Below are 21,064 nucleotides of genomic sequence, written 5' to 3' on the forward strand. Positions count from 1 at the left end.
ACATTATTGCGACATTCTGAACCAGGTACAGAATTATAATATCTGAGAATACACATTGCAAGAAGAACAAATTTCCAATTTATACTTCACTGAACACAAAATGGGCAAAATTTGGTGCAGGGCAGTTATGTAAAAGAGCTCAGTTCTATCAATCCAGATCTCAAAGCTCAATCTGGGTTTTTGGTATAACTTCTAATCAGTATAAGTAGCTCTGATTTATACACATTTCTAACTGAAGCAGGCCTTCCAGACTGCACATGCATGTAATCCACCTACCAGGCACATGGGGACTGTGGAATAAATAGATATGAGCAGCTCTACAATTGTTCATTGGCTTTGGGGAACAAATGGATACCTCGTGAACTGTCAGCATCACCTCAATATGTTTTGGAAATCTCTTCAAATACTGCCCTTCTCCACTCCCACTGAGAATGTAAATTCTCATAGTTCAAAATGGTATAACTCTTTTATTCAGTATTCCTATTTTATATTATTTTGGATACTGCACATTAATTTTCATTGCAATTCTGTTCCAGATGTTTGTGCACTACAAAAGGTTTTTGTTTCTAAGTACATGTTCTGCTACAGTAATTATCCCTCCTGCACTGTAATTCAAGCCTGAAAGTTGATTTATTCTCCGTGTGTTCTTTGTAGAATTAAATGTGTCGCCATTGTAACTGACTTACTTCTGACAAAGCTGATCTAAACAGTTTCAGAAATGTCTCATTGCCTTCGCAGTTATGATCCCAATTAACTTGTCAACATTTTCCAACTGTTATTTACTACAGATTTGCCACGGCTCTAATCAGCTATAGAGGTGGGAGAAAAAAGGAAATTAGGGTGGGGAGTGTTTTTCCTTGCAGTTTTCTAGAGACAAGTGTAACTGGAGCTTCACTTCACAAGTATTTTAGGATACGTAGAAAGTCAGAAATTTTGGTGGGTCAGAAAATCATGAAGAGGCTCGTTCAGTGATTGTGATCTGACTCTGAAGCCTACTGAAATTAGCTCTTGTACTAAAAATGAGATTACCCTGTCTGTCATAGCATATTTCATATGTCATTTCACATGCAATTTGCTGCCTACAGACCAGCTTTTGTTCATCATATGCCAAGAATACTGCAACTGCATGAAAAAGGTGAAAATTCAGAAAAAATGAGAACATTGGCAATTGTTCTGATAGCATTAATCCATTTCAGATTTTGTTTCTTTGCATGTATTCTGTATTGCCTAAACTGTAAATTCTCCTAGGAAAGTAACACACTGACTGTTGTGTGATTTAAACACAGCCAGAGACCGCAAGGAGCCTTGCTGGAGAGCAGGTCACTGTGCGTTGCGCTCACTGGAGCTGTTGAAAGGTGCAGAGATCAGCAGCTGTTCATCTAGCCTGACAGAATGAACACTGTGTTCAGAATGCCTTTGCTCTTCTCATATGAGGATACAAGCAACAACTCCTTTTGAGAGGGGACTGTCCTCAGCCTGTGAATCATTTTTCCCCGCCCTGACCATGGCAGGGGCAAAGCGTGTCCTCCTGGCAGCGGGACAGGATGCCAGTGGCCAGTGGTGGCTCCTGGAGGGTCCCAGCAGCCTCTTCCAGGCCCCCAGGCCATCACCACCTGCTTGAAATGTGATGGTACCACCTGACACTGAGTTGGAGTTGCCCAATACATTCATCATCGGAGTCCGTCATAACCTGCAGTGTTCAAAAGGTTCATCGCTCTTTGACAAAAGGCATCTCTGTGAGGGTGTTTATTTTCAAACCTCTCTGGGGTGAGAGGAGATGCTTTTAGGTCTGGGAAAGTATGTCTCATGTTCAAGAACCAAATCATGATGATCTATCCATAGATAATTCAAGTTGCAGTTCTATTTTTAAGATACCTAAGAAATATATATTATGAATATAAAACTAAAGTTGCTTCTTTTCTGAGAGGGCACTGTGGCTGAATGGAAACCATGGTAACTAGGATGGCATATGCTGGTACCTTGTTCCTGAGTGATAAAAATGCACATGGAGTAGGCTTTGTGCTTAGCAACAACACCTAATCAACCAAGTTTCCAAATAGCCCTTCCTCCAGTCCTCCATTGCAGCTGCTATCCTTGTCCCATGCAGTATGTATGTCTTTATACTTTCATGTTCACTAATGCATCCTTTAGGCATGCAATAAGCAGCACAAAATACATTTCACATGAAAGAAAACAATTGATTCTTGTTGGCCATTACTTTAGAAGAACACACAACTCAGATCTCCTTCCCTGCAGAGCTGTTGTGAAGTATGACTCATCCTTGGCGAACATGTTGGATGTTCACTTTAATGAGAATATGTTCATCTAAAGATTGTTGTAAACACTTGCTGTTAATAACAAATTACTCCCTAGTATACAATGAGAAGTAAAAGCAATCTTAGTACATTTAATACATTAAGCTGTACATTTTAAGTCATGTTAGGGCAACACGCTGACAAAAATTAATTAGGGAAATTCTCTAATTAGCATACATTGGCTGCCATACAAATCATGTTGGCATGAAAAATGAGAATAATGCAAATTGTACTCTACAGTGATGATTAAATATTTTCTAAACACTAAACAATATTATACAAATCTTTGATACCTACCCTATGCAGAAAATCTGGATGAGGATCCCGTTTATTTGCAATTACAAGAGTGAAAAGAGATTCCTGCTTTCTAGTTGTTGACGGTGCATGTTAAACAGGCTGACTTCATAGAATCATAGAATAGTTTGGGTTGAAAGGCACCTTCAAAGGTCATCTAGTCCAACTCCCCTGCAATCAGTAGGAATATCTCCAAATCAGGTTGCTCAGAGCCCCGTCCAGCCTGGCCTTGAATGTCTCCAGGGATGGGGCATCTACCACTTCTCTGGGAAAGCTGTGCCAGTGTTTTGCCACCCTCATCGTAAAACGTTTTTCCTTATATCTAGTCTAAATCTGACCTCCTTTAGTTTAAAACCATTACTCCTTGTCCTATCACAACAGGCCCTGCTAAAAAGTCTGTCCCCATCTTTCTTATAGGCCCCTTTTAAGTACTGAAATGCCACAATAAGGTCTCCCTGGAGCCTTCTCTTCTCCAGGGTGAACTACCCCAACTTTCTCAGCCTGTCCTCATAGGAGAGGTGCTCCATCCCTCTGATAGTCCTCGTGGTCCTCCTCTGGACTCAGTCCAACAGGTTCATGTTCATCTTATTTTGGGCACCCCAGAGCTGTAAGCAGTACTCCAGGCAGTATCTCACCAGAGCGGAGCAGAGGGGAAGAATCACCTCCCTGGACCTGTTGGTCACATTTCTTTTTCATCTCTCATGGAGATGCTTTCCTCAGTACAGGCAGGTGAAATGCCTTTATACTTACCTGGGATGTTACTGACCCACACAACAGAGCCAGCATCTGACACAGCACAAGCTGAAGTTCCAGATATTTTACAATTTTTCTCTTGGGAGATTGTAAAAAAGAACAGGAATATTATTTCTTTCCAAATGTAGCTTAACACACTTGAGGAAGCTTAGTCTGCTCCCAAAATCTAAGCTATTAAACTAACACTAGAACAAAAATACTGGGTGCATCTCTGTGTCTTTCTCTGTTATGCAGAAATAAAACACATTTGTTCGGAAGCAACATGTTTCTTCTCTTTTTAAAGTTCACTGTCATTTACTGACTCAGGATGTAGTGTCAGAGATTTTGTAATGTACCATATATCTCTATGCATTGAAGTCTCTACAGTGTTAGCCTAATTGACTTTATTAAGATCATCTATACTTCTAAGAGTGTTCTCACATGGTCAGATCAATAGCATATCATTAGAGCATTATCACAGCTTTTACTACTTGAAAATCTTCACAGGGTGCCACTTCACACTTTCATAGAAAAAAAAAAAAGAAGTGAATAACAGAATCTTAACTGAACTAAGCAATGTATAGATGCCTCAACACTAACGGTGAGACCTAATGTGCATAGTTTTGACCACATGCATCATTCCTGTTGGTGGAAACCTGACCATTTATGTAAATAAATAATCACATAACTAAGCTGCAGGATCAGGACCTGAAGGTCTACCTTGTTCCATTCTCTTGATAACAGTGTCCCCTTGCACTGGCATGGACTCAGGTTCTCTGGTTCATCCACAGTCCTCTTGTGACAGGCCAGAAATTTTCAGCTTTCTTTTATCACTGAACTGAACATAAAAGGAACACCTACCAGAAAGGCAAATGTGTATATGCCACAGAACCATCAGAGAGTCTTCCTGGAGTGATTTAGATGATATAATGACAACTCGGTGTATGCTGCTAAGGCAATGATCAAAAAAATAGAGGTGTCAGTTACTGCACATAAGATTTCTTCATATATCTGACCTGAGGCAGACCTAAGGCATTAAGAAACTGTGTGCATTTTTTTGTGTGGTATCTTTGTGAAAATGTGGGATACTTGAAAGTAAAATGTCTACTCACTTATGACTATGTATCAATACTATTAAAAAAAAAAAATCAGAGCATCATACTTTATAGAGGTGATCTATAACAGACCTGTTTCCAACTGTGTCATAAAGTTTGAGGCCATAGAAAATGAGTAACAACTATGGATCTTTTAAGCATGCAATAAATGGAAACAATTTCTGTCATAAAGTGCTCTGACTGTAATGTGGATCCTGTAACCTTATTAGCAGAAAATGTTCCTACAGAGGAATTGCTAAAGGAAGAGGTGCAGTTGTGAGCTTACATATAATTTCTCTACAATACTGTTCATTAAATAAAATAAGGCAATATTATTTTCATTGGTAAACCACTGAGAAAAAACAGGGATAAGTTTTGTTTGGATTTTCATTCTTGTTTCCATGTTCACCCATCCTGAGCCCTGGCTGCTGCTTTCCACAGACGAATGCATTGCCTGATACTAAGTATACGCAGAGAAAACAAGCAAACTGGCAGGAAGAATGATGGTGTTGCTATTGCAGGAATAATCCTTAAATTGTATATTTGTATTTTGTTGAATGATTTATTTGTCTTTTAAGCTATATGTTAGTACCTTTTCTCTGTACTCGTGTCTTATAGATGAAATAACAGAGTTGGCTCCCAGTGGGAACAGGAATCAGAAGGACAACATTCCAAGCAAAGGAGTAAAGCATAGATGGATGGAAACAAGTTTCTCTCCTCGTTATTTTTAGTGTTCTGGTGATGCTGAGAAGCATTTGCCCAAGCATAGGCAGTACGGAGTCACTCTTCCCAGAGGCATGCAGCAGAACAACAGGTAACAGTCACAAGTTGCAACAGGAAGCTTTGTCCAGTCATAAAGTAATGGCTTCTTCTGATCGAGTGAGTTGCCCAAGTTGTGGCATCTCCAGCCGTAGAAGTATTCAAAGCTTGACTGCACAAGATAAATTATTCCCTTACAATTCAAATTATTCTGTGATTCTATGAGTTCAAAACAGTTTATAACATGGTGTCCAATGTGGTCTGCCTCTTTCCCACGTGAAATGCTAAGTTCTTCTCCTTCCACTAAGATCATTCCTCATCCCTATAACCATTAGATCCCAAATGCCTAGAGGGCTAACTGCACTTGACTTCCATGGAGGTCACCCATCCCCTATTAAAACTGTCATCCAGCTCATGCAGGTCAGTAAGACTCCAGTACTCATTATTCCAGTGCAATTGCCTTTGTATAACCTTAATGGAATAAGGACAAGCTCTGAAAGTATTACGGACATTGTAGATGCTGCTAACGGTCTGCGACTTTATAAGTAAAATTAAAGAGTGAAATAGAAATATTGTAGCATGGCAAGAAATACATATTGAAAAAAACATGCCTAGAAAAAGTCAAGATTAATTTCTTTTATTATACCTATAAATTTTTTATTCCTAGTCTGCCGCTAGCAGACCTCAGAAAAAAATAAGAAAATATTAGTCCTAATGGCAAACCAGAGAAAAACATAGCAGTAAATTAAGTCATGCTTTGTGTGATGACTTCTCTAAAAGCAATGGGGTGAACTGTCCTTGTAGAACACAGCCAGAACAAATATTATTCTTGTTTTCATCGTTTACATTTAGGTGCACAATGGTAAGTCACCTCCCCAAACAATGCAATCAGGTCCCCTGAGCCCCGCTCTGGATAAATCTCATGATATTTTGATAAATCTCTGGGGGCACTTAAAAGTTGCGCTAGTTAACAACATAAAAAAAAAGGCCACATGCAGCATATTATATGGACTTGGCAGGGCTTTCAGAAAGTTTTATTTGGGAAGAGGGGTTATTTGCAAGCATTCAGCAACAAAACTGCCTATATCTCCTCTACAGCCTGGAACTCCATTTTTGTCCAGTGTATCTAGTGAAGGGATGCAACAGAGAAGCTGTTTTCTCGTCTTTAAGCCACGGGTTTTTTTTTCAGTTGAATCTTTAGATACCACTCTGCAACCATAGAAACAGTTTGACCAACTGGAATGCACACGGGATTTTTTTTCTCTCTCAAGTAATCACTTTTCCTTATCATGGAAATAACTTGAAACCAGCACTTTGTGAAGTTATTTCAGATTCAAGTTGTCTTCCACTTGAAACAAACCTTTGATCGAGACTGCATAAATGCAACGTATGTGTCTACTGCCCAGTGTAGAAAGGATGAAGCATTTGAAAATCCCTTGTGACACATTCTTCAACCTGACATTTAAATCTATGTATCTCTATTTCTTGTTTTCCTCCCTCATTTGGGAAGCCAAGATGATCTGTGTAGGGTAAGGTGAAGGAGATGCTATCATTTCATCAAGGACAAATGATTATTTTAATAAAGGCCTTTCATATTGTTAAAAAAAAAAGTCCTTTCAAGAAGGAAAGGAGTAATAGCACATCAAAAGCCCTATGTAATTTATATTAAAATAATGTTTTGCGTTTTGACTTTAGATTCACATTTCATCTTTCATTTTCAGAAGTATCTAGCAGCTAAGACAGAAGGAACAGTTTGTATTTATCAAAGTATTGTTCTAGGTGGCAGCAAACCCAAGGTTGATTTGAGTAGCATGGTTCACACTCAGTTCAAGCTTTAGTTCTTGGCTGAGAACTAATTACACTTCTTGTGGAAAATTGAAAGTCAGATGCTAGAGCGTGGTATTGTAGCAAGGGGTGAATTCTGTAAGAAGTTCCACAGCAGCAGAATTACAGAAAGCACAAAATTTGAAGGATAGAAATCCAACAAGGGTTTCCTATAGTCCTCTGTCAGTAAAACTATGGGGGGTTTTCCTTAGGGTGTCTCAGAAATATTGCAGTTCCACCACTTTCTGAAGTCTGGAGAATTATGTGTGTCATGAAGCCTACACATCGCAAACAGGTACTTACATTGTTTGTTGAAAGAACAGACTTGCTTTTAGTAGTATCTTCTCAGCTTTCAATCACAGCTATGTGTCCATGATAAAATTCAAATAATTTTTATTCAAAATGTACAAAACAGTACATTTCTTTCAAAAGGCTTAAGAAACCATGATTAAATGTCAACCTATTAAGAAAGTCACAAGAAAAACTGCTCAATTTCTCAAATTGCTACATGAAAACTTTGCAATATATATACTAAAAAAAGAGTTTACTATTGAAGTATTGTATGTGCAGAAGTGAGCTGATAGAATTTATCTTTGTTAAGTGACGACAACTGTGAATTCATTCCCACACAGGAAATCTTTAACTGTTGACAGCTAACTGAGAAAGGCTGAACACAGTATGAAATTTATTCCCACTTTCTTTCTCTGTGGAGGAGCAAAGCCAATAGAGTGGCATTATTTCTTCCTAAAGACATCTTCAGTAGCCTGCTTTGCTTTGATTCATTGCTATTCAATGCACTTACATTCCAGTTACTGCTGTTTCACTGTAGCTTTAGGCAGACAGTAAATCAGCCTCACTCATTGTACAGTTAATTGCCTATCTATGAAACAGGACCAGAAACTTGACAGATGATACTCATCAACAAAGTAGTGAGGAGAGTGGGAGGGCTGGATTTAGGTAAGGATGGGAATGGTAGTAACTAGGATAGGACAAGCTTTTTGAGATTGCCCAAAGCTAAACAAAAAATACAAATAAATAAATAAATAACAGTTCTGCTTGAACTGTTCGTAGAAATAAATATCATTTCATACCACCATGCCAAGATATTTTATTACAATATAAAAAATGGGGTTTAGAATATGCTTGTCCCATCCCAATTGAAATAACTTGAAGATAATGTATTTCAAAAATCCACGGAGGCATTTTGGTACCTTTGTATGTTCAGCTTTTTGCCCCTAAATAGTGCACAAAAAAAACATGCCAAATTTTAATAACTTGTTTCCCCCAGCGGACATGGCTGGTATTAGAAGTAAGCTGAATATACTCTGACTCCAGTGAAAGGACAGCCACTGATGCTGACGATGGTAAGGACTGTTTCTCCTTCTCAGTTTTAAATATACCCATTTTTATTTGTTTTCTGCCATGTTAGTGAGTTACACCAAGAGGGACTTGAGCTCTGCTGTGCTTGGTGTTCACAAAGGAAATTCAGGGTACTGAGGAATTATGCAACTAAAGTAAGATCCATAGTGTCCAGCTTTTGCAGGGCACGGACACAGCTAAGCTAGACTCCTACCTAGCACTGAATTTCTGCTTCACCTTAAGGGGATGCAAATCCACATCCCCATTTTAAGAGGAGAGTCCTAACCATCAAGCCTGTGGCATCCAGGCGTACAGCACCCAGCCCCTACTTTATACCCAACACGTGGCCTGGGTAGAGTCAGAACTACTTGAGTCACAAACTGTGCCATGTAGATTTTCCTGGGACAAAAAGCCCTGTGCAATTAAAAACAGGGCATACTTTAGTTCAGAGAAAATAATCCAAAGACTCCACCTGTACCTTTTTTTCCCTCTACCAACACAGGCGATTATAACCAGCTCTGCACTCCCAGCTGCACGCAAGTTACCGGCGCTGTTGTCCTTCTGCAGAGCCCTGACCTCTCTCACGTAAGAGCTCCCAGCTGTGACTTTCTTGCAGGTTTCCAGTTACAGCAAACCCTGGCCGGAGTGGTTCTGGCTTTCACCAGCACCATTTGCCACTCATCAACAGTGGGATCCCACATTGCCTGGGTGAAACCAGCTCATGAGTGTGGCTGTCATTTCAAAGGCAGGGATTTCTCCACCCACACCATCACCTCTGTCAGCTTTCTAAAAGGTAGGGGCCTGAGAGCCTCAGTCCTACAAGACACCTATGCAACGAATCCTTACAGGAGACAATTATGGGGTCTATCCTGTCTTCAGTTGCTTCTCTCTGGGTAACACAGCAGCGCTGCTCCTATCAGGAGGCCAGACATCTCAAAGACAGAGCTTCAGCAATGGAAGCAACCCACACCCAAAGGTGATCTTGCACAACAGTCATAGAAGAACCACCTTGGTGGATTTAGTTTTTAAATTCTCTTTCTGGCAGTAGACACATCAAAGTCCTCTCCACCCCACAGAGATGCAGGAGTTCCCACAGTGTGCTCCCTCCAGGACACTACAGGAGATGTGCTGCTGGTACCTAATGCTGCTGTCACCTCATGTAAATCTCAGCCTCTGTTCTAGACCATGAAAACTAATGTTACGCTTCTAAGATAAATTAATAAACCACATTGTTTTTATTTTTGGGGGTTGGTTTTGGTTGTTTTGGTTGTTTTTTTGTTTTTAGCAGAAAACACTTAGCTCTGATACCAACACATCAGTATCTAGACCGTGAAAGGTTACAGAATTCATTAGACTTATAGATTGCTGGAAACAGATTTAGCAGCAACAGGCATAGAGTGTTTTGATTGCTAAGAGCACACCAATCCGTGTACAGCTTCCACAGTCTCAAGTGCCAAAATCCGTTTGCACCTGAAGGTCACCTGTGCTGGTCGGACCTCTCTTGCTGTCAATTTGACACTGGTGCCACCTGATTAAGAACTGGAAAAGCCCTGTTTAGAACAGAGCAGTGAAACCTGAAGCTTCAGGGAATCTCAAACATGAAAGCACAATGCTCGTGTGAAACAAGGCGAGACAGATGCCTTTTTAAACTTCTGTGTTTGCAACCTGTTTTATGACTACTTGAGGTTTGACCCCATTTTACAATACAGAAACAAGATATTCCATTTAGTAAATTTAGTACACACCTCCCGCATATAAGCATAATTTTCTTTTCTCCTTGAGTAAAAAGAGGTAGCTTAAAAGACAATTTCCCTGTGGTGGGAGGCTACAGAAAGATCGCTTTTTGTACCAAAGTTCCCTCTGCCCAACCTGCACAGAAAGCAGAGTTAAACCTCCTCCCTTCCTCACAGCTCCAATCTTGGCTGTCTTGGCATCAGACTGCAAGAATCTAGCTATGATTAATACATGGTGAGGCAGCCCAAGATTACTTAGTTTCACATATCCCAAAAGAGCAGCTTTTGAAGATGTATGAAAAACTACATTCCTTTTGAAAATCTCTCCTATTCTTAAGTTCTGCAGAACAAAACATGTTCAGTCCTCTCATCTTTACCTCAGCAGATGTGCTACTCCTAAAAGGCAAGAGACAGCTCTGCTGCAATAAAACATGTTGTTGATCCTGTAGAATACAACCAACATTTGCACATGAGCCAGTAAAGACCAAAGAGTGGGGCTGCATAACGTTTTCATAACAGAGAAAGCTGGGAATAGACTTATTGATACAAGGCAAGAGGAATGGGACTATGTAGCAGAAAATAGGGGTAACTGAGCAACTAGACTCCCCACAAAGAGATGTTTTTTCTTGAAAAAAATCAAGCCCAGAAGTGAGAATACCTGCCAGGACTACCCTGAGGCAATTCAATTTTATGTCTCACCAGAAATGCAACCCTCATTTCCAAATGAGGCTCAGTCTGTCCTATGAACTCATTCTGTCTTGGTGTCCAAGGTGGCCCTGGCTTTATTCAGTGACATACCTTTCCAAATGCTTTGGAAAACTGGCATCATAATACCAAATATTAAGATCTTTGTTAACCACATATCATTTATATTGGAAATGAAACAACTCCCTTGCAGGCTCACAAAGCTTGTACTTGGTAGACGTTTTACAATAATTTGGCAAGAACAGAGCCATTTGAGTGAGACAGCTTATCCCCTACCAAATATAATGATTCTATATGGTGGCTAAAAACATCTGAGCTAAATTTGACATGCTGCATGCATGGCAATGAAGCCTGAAAAATCCTCCACATAAGAGTCCCAGAAAACTGAATTGCAGGTTCCCACAAATTTCCCATAATTACCCCTTCAGAACAGTTGCTTGAAGAGTACCTTTTCCTAAAGCTGACAGCCAAACAGCTACGGGGAATGGATACACACAGAAAGGGACGTAGATGAAAGCAAGTTAAAAGCATAATGAAAATACCACTATTCTTCTGATTAGAAATTACATCAAAACTAGCAACTGGTGAGCAGGCAAGATAACTGATGGCTAAAGAGTCCCTTGAAATAGGAAGAAAAAGAAAGGAAATACAGAGTTCTAGAAAAGATGCAGCAGCGAGAATAGTCTTCTCCCAGACCTCAACCCTAAAGATAGTGTCATCTTCAAACACGTACTCACATGAACACAGCTGAAGTACACATCTCCCAGGGACCTCGCGGTTGGCTGTGGCCGGTAGCCTACACAGGACAAGATGGTAGCGCCGAGTGCTTGATCAGGGATGGGCTTTCCCACCAGAGCAAAGACCCATGCTCCTGGCTTTTCTGTGAACTTTGAGCAAGCAAAACTCTCCATGTCTGAAGTAATTCGGATAAAGATACAGATTTTACACAATCCCATACCATCAGTAACACCTTCATAATACTGGTTTGACATCGCCCAGCACATGGGGCAGGTGACCAGCAGAAGAAACTGTGTGCTGACAGCAAACTGCATTGCATCTTGTTCTCCTGAAGTGAATGCACTGTGTCAGAGATGCACTGCTCTGGAGGACCCCTCGGGGCCACCAGGAGTTCACCTGCTCCCAGGAAGATGGATCCTGGCCCACCTCTGTGCTGTGGGACCTGCTGCTTCCCCACCATGGACAATACACTCTTAAGGATGAGATCCTGGCTCCAGAGAAACCAGGGGTAGCTTTGCAATCACTTCATTCACAGCAAGGATATTGTCCTGAAACTATGTCTGAGCATTGAACACGTTGATGAGCACCAAATGTCCCAAAGCAGATACCTGATGAAGACTGTAAGCAAACCAGTAGTATATACCATAATGCCTCTAGGGACTTGCTATGTGACACAGGGTACTGTTATAGTGTAGACACATCACAAGACAGTTCACAAAGGCAGACAAGATAAGCTAAAATACATACCAAATTAGTCAAGGGACATGGTTAAGCTGGTGTTTGGTGCCGATGGTAAAGTGAATGTTTAATCAACTCCAATACCTAATTAGAGATTCATTTTTAAAGTAGGAAATGACAGCATCTCCAATAATAATAACAACAGTATCTGTACCAAATGCATTCCACAGCTGTTTTCTGAATATTATCTTAAATATTACATTAGGATGAACAGTACTCAATAATGTATTTCTTTTACAACATTCTATAAACCAGAGTATTTCGTGGAAAATGAAAAAATATTAGTGTTGTACATAGCACAGACACATTAGTTTCAGAGTGCAACTCTGTTGCCATCACAAGAAAAATGACAAGCCTATCCCAAATCCACACATCCAAAGACTAACAATTTTGAATGGTTATACAATGCACTTAGTTATCATCTTCCACTAAGGTACAGTATTATGTCCTTCAGAAATTAATCAAGCAAAACCTTGATTACAATGTAGCAAACTGTACTGTTAAATACCTTGTTCCATATGAGAGAAGTGGAAATAATCATGCTGTGAAATAGCAAAGCTAATGGTCTTCCCAGTAAAACATCTACCAGAATCTGAAATCTAATACTTGGCAGAAAAGTTCTTAAAAGTTACATTGTAGGCCTAGTACTGACATCCATTCTTTTAATAAATTCAACTTCTTTGGTGATGGGTACTAGGAGTGTTGGCACCACACAAAAGTAACTTTTTTTCTCTCTTTTTTTTTAATAAAGGCAACCATAATGCATTTTTAAATATCAATTCTGATTAATCCCCCTCCCAACCCCAGCTTATCTGGAAAACGAGAACTGATTTTCACTCCAGTATTAATCAACAGTGCAAAACTTCTTCCTTACTTACACAGACCTGAAGTCATAGTATCAGAAGGCTTACGATCCAGTTACCTCCTCACAGTTTGCAATATCCTTTACTAACAGTCAGAAAAGATGCTGTTCATCTTCCATATTGTAGCATGCAGATAATTTATTATCAATGAACATGACCCAATCTAAGCCCACGTTTGGATAAGGCAGACAAGGCCTCCGTGGAGAGAAAAACCTTTTGTAACAGGACAGGCAGACACTGGCAAGTAGACCTACTAGTGGGTCCAGTTAGCAGAACCAGTTACATTTGATAGCTACCTATTATTTACAATATGAACCCTTATTTCTCCTAAACTAGGTGCCAGAGTCTGATGCAATACTGATGGCAGATCATCATCACTCTTTACAAACTCAGTGACAGACAGACAGTACATGGGGAGGTACAGATATTTAAGTTAAATCAGAGCAAACTGAAAGAGAAACCACGCATCAGCCATTACTGTTCCAGCAATCTGAAAGAGGCCTCCTTGCTATTCATTTTCTTTTTATTTCAAGTCTGAGACAGCTGAATTTCCCAAATGATCTTGTGGTTAACCTTCTTTACAAAGTATAAATACTATGCCATTCTTATACAAAATAAATCTATACAAAACAAATCCAACTACAGAGCTGACACACACAGAGCACTGATTTAGCTGAAGGCCAGGAAGTCTCTGCTAAGACAGGCAATCTGTTAAGGCAAAGTTCCAACTAGAACTTGCATGTTTCAACTGAACCCGTAACATCTGAATGGAATAATCACAATCATGTGACATGCTGAACTTGGTAGTTATAGTCTGGTTTACAAACTGTATCCTATAGTTGCTACATTTAACTGAAGCCACCAAATATAGAATGGAATTCCTTGAATACATCTTGCTGGGATAAGAAAGCCGCCTTGTTGAGTGACATGTTACCAGCTCTATTCAGACACTGAACATACTCAAAAGCAAAATTAAGACACAACTGAGATCACACAAGGTTTTTGGTAATTATTTTTATGTTGGTTTTATAGCTTTTTTGGTGTCTTTAGGAAATTCCTGTACAGCAAAAGGAATGAAGAATTCCAGAAGTGATTTGACCTCCTGCAGTTCCAGACTGTATTCTGCTGCTATTTTCTCTGCAGTCCATATTTGAGGATGAAGTTTATGATTATTAAGAAGTGTCAGAGCCTCCACAATGGAAATTTTGCCTTTGGGAACTTTCTTAACATCTAGATCTCCCAAGTGGCCTAGCTTTGTAAGTCTTTTTTCTTCCTGTTTACATGGAAGATGTTCACCACCTCCATCTTTTACCTAATTGTGGGAAGGAAAACAAAAAGAGCTTAACAGCAGTTCTGTTTATTATGCATACTGTAGCAGACAAGCTGTTTTCCTAAATACACCATTTCCTGTTAGTTTTACCCATTTTCACAGCATTAAAAAAAAAAAAAAGCTTAGCCAGCCGTGCTTAATATTACAAAATTGTCAGTTGTTCCACAGCAATTCTACATATCATGTCAACTCCCCACCCAAATTCTGAAAAGCTACCATCTATTGAACTCTAAGTGCTGTACAGAATTGGCAACCCTTCATACAAGGCACACTACAGATAGATAACCTAATATTTTGTACTGATTCACAGCACGGGATAAAAAAAAAAAAAACAACACACTATAAATTGGTAGTCTTCTGATACCACCTTTTCATGTAGTCTGTCTCCTTCTCCTTTCATGTTCAGATTTTAGTTTTGCAACTAAAATCTTTGCAACTTCTTTTGCTCTGCCTAGAGAACAAGCTTTGCTGGACAAAAAGAAACTATTTTGCAGCATCATATAGAGTTTAATTCCCATGACTACTGCAGTGCTCAGAGACATCAAGTCTCTTCTACCAAGTACCTTCATATTTGCAAATGATTTTCAAACCATCTCTGCTTTCCCTATATTGACTTTTATTAAGATTTAACCAGCAAATGACACTGCAAAAGCAAAATGATGAAAGTCTTTCTTAAGTTTAAGAAAAAGTACTTTTTACGGTTATCAGAGTCTATGGCTACTGATTAGCCCACAGACACTCTGTATTAACTCTTAAGCTGAGAAAACTGATGTTGATGCTACAGCATCTACAACTGGGTGTCTGCTTCTAAACTACAGAGAATGTCTGCTGATACTACCAGTTCTCCATTGCTTCCTTTTGCTTTGTGCTAAAACTGTGCTCAGATAATTACTATTTTTTCAAGACTTAACAAAACTATCTGTCTCTGGGTATCTGCCACTTCAGAAATTAGAGTTGGTGCTTTTCCACTTACAATGCACAAAGTATTCAGAATAACATGAGGAAAGAAGCTTTTGGATGAAGTTTTGCCCACAACCCTCAATGCTAACACATTAATTACACTCTTCATAACAACTGCAAGTAAACACATCACAAGAGCAAGTCTTATGTGGCAGCAACCTCAGAGTAGGCACAGAATCAAGCGTTAAGATGTGTTCCACAATCAGTCTCGACAGGATTACAAATGGAGGTGTCTAAGGATATTTAAATTAGACCCTCAACTTTTCAAGATTTGAGTCCTAACCTCTCTTATGAAAATTAAGGATAGAGATTACTTGGAAACTTCACAGAGAGACTGCAAAAATATCTTTGCATTTTACAGTATTTTTAATCTTGACTAGGAAATAGTACAAAGGGGCAAATCAGAGAGACTTAGGAATTTTACTGCTACATGATTATAAAACTTTTTTTACTTAATAAAACAGCTAATTTTAATAAAATTGTACAATAATGCAACAAATAAAAAGCACAAACCATAACGTAGCAGGTGGAAAAGAAGAGAGTGAACCCTAGTCTGCATATTACTGGAAGGGGTATGCCTTGCTTTCCAATTCCAAGACCACAACCATTGGCAAGGAGAAAACCAAACAATCCAGAAGGTTACACAGAAAAACCTCTTCAGCTGCATAAGGAAAAACCTCTGCATTGTATGACATTAACATCCGTACTTAAAGACTCTAAATGTCTTTGCCCTCTACCACATTCATGCTCCCATAGTTGCGCAAATTTCTTTACTCTTAACAACTCTACAAGAGATCTCTGGCAAACTCCTGCATCTTTGCAGAAGGCTGGCTACCTGTCCGGCCTTTGAGGAAAGAGAAGTGGGAATTTAAGTGAAAAAATAAAGTAACATCAACGTGATGTTAAAAAGGAAGACTGTGTAAGTGTTTAAAAGACTGTATAATCACAATCTGTCACATGTTTAAGACACAGGGTCAAACACAGTCAACGCTACTGATATATAAAAAAGTAATGAAAACATCACTTTTATCTATAAAAAGGCACTAACAGAGCATTTTTCTTCCTGCAGAATTTGTGCTGAGTTTGAAAACCTCAAAGCTGATGCTGGCACACCTCCTACAGAGAGACATACTCACCCGCACAGGTGGATCTCTGGACTCGACATAAACATCTTTTAACAAGGTGAGGAGCCTATCGTCCTTCCTGGATATTTCTTTTTGTATCTCTGGGTGGTCTAAAGGCATATGGGAGAAGAAGTGACGGGAAAAAAAAAAAAGTGAGAAAATAAATATGTGGGTCAAAATGCTTCCTTTTTGTTACTCCTGCCAGGTTAACAGCTGCTGCAGAGGAAGGGCACAGCCCCCCAGCTCACAGAATCACATAGAATCACAGAATGTTTGGGATTGGAAGGGATCTAAAAAGATCATCTAGTTCAATCCCCCTGCTGGAGCAGGAACACCTAGATGAGGCTATACAGGAATGCGTCCAGGTGGGTTTTGAATGTCTCCAGAGAAGACGACTCTACAACCTCCCTAAGCAGCCTGTTCCAGTGTTCTGTCACCCTCACTGTGAAGAAGTTTCTTCTCATATTTAAGTGGAACCTCGTCTGTTCCAGTTTGAACCCATTACCCCTTGTCCTATCATTGGTTGTCACCAAGAAGAGCCTTGCTCCATCCTTGTGACACTCACACTTTATATATTTATAAACATTAATGAGGTCACCCCTCAGTCTCCTCCAAGCTAAAGAGCCCCAGCTCCCTCAGCCTTACCTCACACAGGAGGTGCTCCACTCCCTTAATCATCTTTGTTGCCCTGCACTGGACTCTCTCCAGCAGTTCCCTGTCCTTCTTGAACTGAGGGGCCCAGAACTGGACACAATATTCCAGATGTGGTCTCACCAGGACGGAGTAGAGGGGAAGGAGAACCTCTCTCGACCTACTAACCAACCCCTTCTAATACACCCCAGGATGCCATTGGCCTTCCTGGCCACAAGGGCACAGTGCTGGCTCATGGTCACCCTGCTGTCCACCAGGACCCCCAGGTCCCTTTCCCCTATGCTGCTCTCTAACAGGTCATTCCCCAACTTATACTGGAACCTGGGGTTGTTCCTACGCAGATGCAAGTCTCTACACTTTCCCTTGTTATCAGCACGATGCTGCTGGGGCAGGTTCCATCTCTCACCCGCTCCAGCGCTGACAGGCCGCTTCGCAGGCGGCGCCGCTCTGCCGGTGACGCCAACGGCGCAAAGCCCCGCTAGCGGCATGCTGGCTGACGGCTCCGCAGCGGCCCGCGGAGCAGCCCGGCTCCTGCCGCCGCCGGGCGCGGGCCGACTGACACCCAGTCCCACAGGCCCAGGTCCCCTCGGCCGCTGGCCCGGCCGTCCCGCTCGCCCTCAGCCGGCACGGCCCCGGCTGCCCCGGCAACCGGCCTTGGCAACCGCCGCCGCCGCCGACTACGGCTCCCAGCATGCCCCGCGCGCCCAGCCGCCCCGCTCTCAATGTCACCGGCCCCGCGCTGCCCCGGGGACGCCGCGGCCCCGCGCACCTCAGCATTGCGCCCCGCACCCGTCCGTCCCCACCCAGCCCCAGCTCTCCCTCTCCCGTGGCTCTGTCCGCGCCGCGGCTCCGCGCTGGGCCCACGGACACCGCCCCCCCACACACACACCAGTAGCCCCCTCGGCGTCGCCCCGCCGCATGGCGAGGCCGACACCCACCGGCAAGGGCGTCCAGCCGAGAGGTGGGATGTCGCGGCGCGGGCGTCGGCTTCTCCTTGCTGATCTCACGGCGAGCCCGGCTCTCCACGTTGAAAGTCCGGAACACGCGGGCCAACCGCCCGCCCATCGCCGCCGCCGCCACCGCCCGCGCCGCGCCTGCGCGGACCGGCGGCGCATGCGCACGGGCCTGGGGGCGGGGAACGGGGGCTGGACGCTGCGCGGTACCCGGTGGTGGCGACTGCAGCGGGGAAAGGACAAACACAACGAGAAAACCTCACATAACCCAAACGAAAACCACAGACCAGCCTAGTCCCTGTTTTATTTCACAGCCCCCCGCCGGTGTTTTCTCCTCGCCCTCGGAGGCCGGCCCGCTCCGGGGCCCGTCGCCCGCGGGCCGCTGCGGGGAGGGGCGGCAGTTTGCTCTTGCCGTGCGGGTCACCGGAGCCCGTGGGGAGCGACCCCCAGCGCCCATGGGAGCCGCGGCCCCGCGAGTCCCGCCGGGGAATGGCCTCAAGGCGGCGGCCTGGGCCAGGGTTTCCCTTTCAGCCGGGGCTGCCGGCTGAGCCCCTCGATGCGTCATGTAACTGTCGCCGATCCATTCATCAGCGGGGTGACACTCGGTGGCGTTTCGGGACACAAGGGAGCGCAGTCCGGGCAGCGACGATCGGGGCCCGGCCAGTGGCTGCTGCCGCCACTGCAGCGCTGCGGTTCGGCTGTAACCGCCAGGGGGCCCGGTAGCACGGATGAGGGGACTCTCGATGTGTATGTACAACGTTACTCGTGCCCTTTTCTTTTCCACATTGTAGCATCCACAGGTACCGTATCGCCATGTGACATCACATGCCCTGCGGAATGCTCCTCTACAGGACGTTATAGAGTCATAGAGTAGTGGGTTGGAAGGGATCTTCAAAGGTCATGTTAGTTCACCCCCCTTCAATGAGCAGGGACGTCTTCAACTAGATCAGGTTGCTCAGAGCCCCGTCCAGCCTGGCCTGAATGTCTCCACGGATGAGGCATCTACCACTTCTCTGGGAAACTTGTGCCAGTGTTTTGCCACCCTCATAATAAAACGTTCTTCCCTATATCTAGTCTAAATCTCCCCTTCTTTAAGTTTGAAACCGTTACTCCTTGTCCTATCACAACAGGCCCTGCTGAAAAGTCTGTCCCCATCTTTATTATAAGCCCTCTTTAGGTACTGGAAGACTGCTATAAGGTCCCCCTAGAGCCTTCTCCAGGCTCTCACAGTTCTGTTCCAGCAATCATCAACTAGTAAGACAACGTAAAGTATCTTACCCTGTTACTTTAATCTTCCTAAGTTTTTACTTGGATAATGGTAACATGGAAGTATTTAGGGATGGGGGATTTAGCCTCTTAATAACATGTATAGCATTTCCCTAGAGGCACCTTACTGGTTTATTCAGTGACAGAAAATTAATTTATAAGCAGATATCATCTAGAACACATATTTCTCCCCAGTGCTGTTCAGAATTTGTGGGCTATGCAATGTTATCAGGGTGCAATCACTCTCTCAGCCCTACTGAATGACCTTCCTTCTGACCTGCAAAAACTGCTAAACTGCAAGAGAGTTGTGAGAAAGTACTTAGTTCTGAGCCATTTAGAATAAGGAAGATAAAATTGTAGACAGAGGTAAAATTGTTGGGATGGCATCAGCAGTTTAAACACTTAGAAGAAAAACATAAGCATGAAAATATATAAAATCCTCTGAGAGAAAGGAAAGCCAAAGAGCAATGCTAACAACTTATTAGTCCGTTGCAAGAATCAATAGAGGCTGATGTTCCTCCACGTGATTGTGGGGTCAACCAAGACTCATAGGATATCTTACCAAAGGAGGTTATTAGTGGCTTCTTAATCCCAGCTGCTTTGTGAATTAGCCATTAAGTAATTGCTTTATGTTTTTAAGTTGTGTATGTGCTGTTTGCAGACTCTTCTAATGCACAGCCATAGTTGCTTGAAGGAAGTGACTTGGAGGGGGAGTGTTAATGAAGGACAGAGACAAGACCTGACTTCTAGCTGTGTTCTTTTTTAGGAAAAAAACATGTATTTTCTACCCTTGCATCCATCTAGTCATGCTTATAGCTGTGGGCATGCAAAACTTGGGTTTTCAGAACTTGATCTTCTGCTAGTAGCATTATTTAGTAATACCAACGATGATGTGATAGTTATTAATCCCACACACCACGCTTGAATCCTACACAATGAATGACAATGTTTTCCTCAGAGGGAAGACAAAAGACGAACTGGTGGATGAGGAAAGCCAAATAACTTTACAAAGGCAATGGAGACAGGGTAGTGTAAGCATGATCCACATGGGCTGTCTGCTCTCGTGGGCAATCCTGAAGGTGCAGTTTCTCCACTTCTTCATTTTAAAGACTCTCACTGTCTGTAGCAGAAGGATGCATATATGTCTTCAGTTTATGTTCTGTGGTAGTAAGCTTACTAGCCTTTTATTTTAGGCACTGCATGTGTAGAGATATGGAGAAGATAAGTGATAGCAGTGATAACAGGAACATGGCCGCTGTTAAAGCTGCCGGAGTCAGACCGGTGGCAAGTTTAAAAATATCAGTAGCCAATTGCTTGCTGAATTAACCAACATTCTTGAGATTTCATATTTTTGTGAGTGGTGTCTGGTGCAGCTACAATGGCAAAGTTCACATGGATGCTCTTGGTGGCGGCGGACCTTTGATGTGTACTTTAGCGTTTGTCTGAGACATATTCTTATTAACCTGCCTGTGGATTGTGGATGCAAGACATTGTGCCCAATTTGGAAACAAAGATTCTCCCTTTCAAAAGGTAAGAACCGCCATCTTCTGGGATCAAACTCAGCACAGGTCTTCTGTCTTCGTAAAGCCTGAATGTGACTAATACTGCTGTAATATTTACTGACAG

The 21,064-nt window shown here is 42.3% G+C and overlaps 1 protein-coding gene across 2 annotated transcripts; it reads right to left on the reverse strand.

The window, feature by feature from the left end:
* Positions 1-12,332: 12,332 nt before the first annotated feature.
* On the reverse strand, positions 12,333-18,368 carry NDUFAF4 (NADH:ubiquinone oxidoreductase complex assembly factor 4). 2 transcript variants are annotated; one of them, XM_065056555.1, is made up of 3 exons: positions 18,158-18,368; positions 16,581-16,678; positions 12,333-14,466 (listed from the first exon to the last, which is right to left on the reverse strand). In XM_065056555.1, exons 1-3 carry the CDS (start codon positions 18,282-18,284, stop codon positions 14,170-14,172), a joined length of 522 nt encoding a protein of 173 aa, XP_064912627.1. In that variant the 5' UTR covers positions 18,285-18,368; the 3' UTR covers positions 12,333-14,169. The 2 variants fall into 2 exon arrangements, with proteins under 2 accessions (XP_064912627.1, XP_005501011.2); XM_005500954.3 differs by lacking the exon at positions 18,158-18,368 and adding an exon at positions 17,626-17,877.
* Positions 18,369-21,064: the final 2,696 nt, after the last annotated feature.

Source organism: Columba livia, chromosome 3, assembly GCF_036013475.1.
Source record: "Columba livia isolate bColLiv1 breed racing homer chromosome 3, bColLiv1.pat.W.v2, whole genome shotgun sequence".
Taxonomy (NCBI): Eukaryota; Metazoa; Chordata; class Aves; order Columbiformes; family Columbidae; genus Columba; species Columba livia.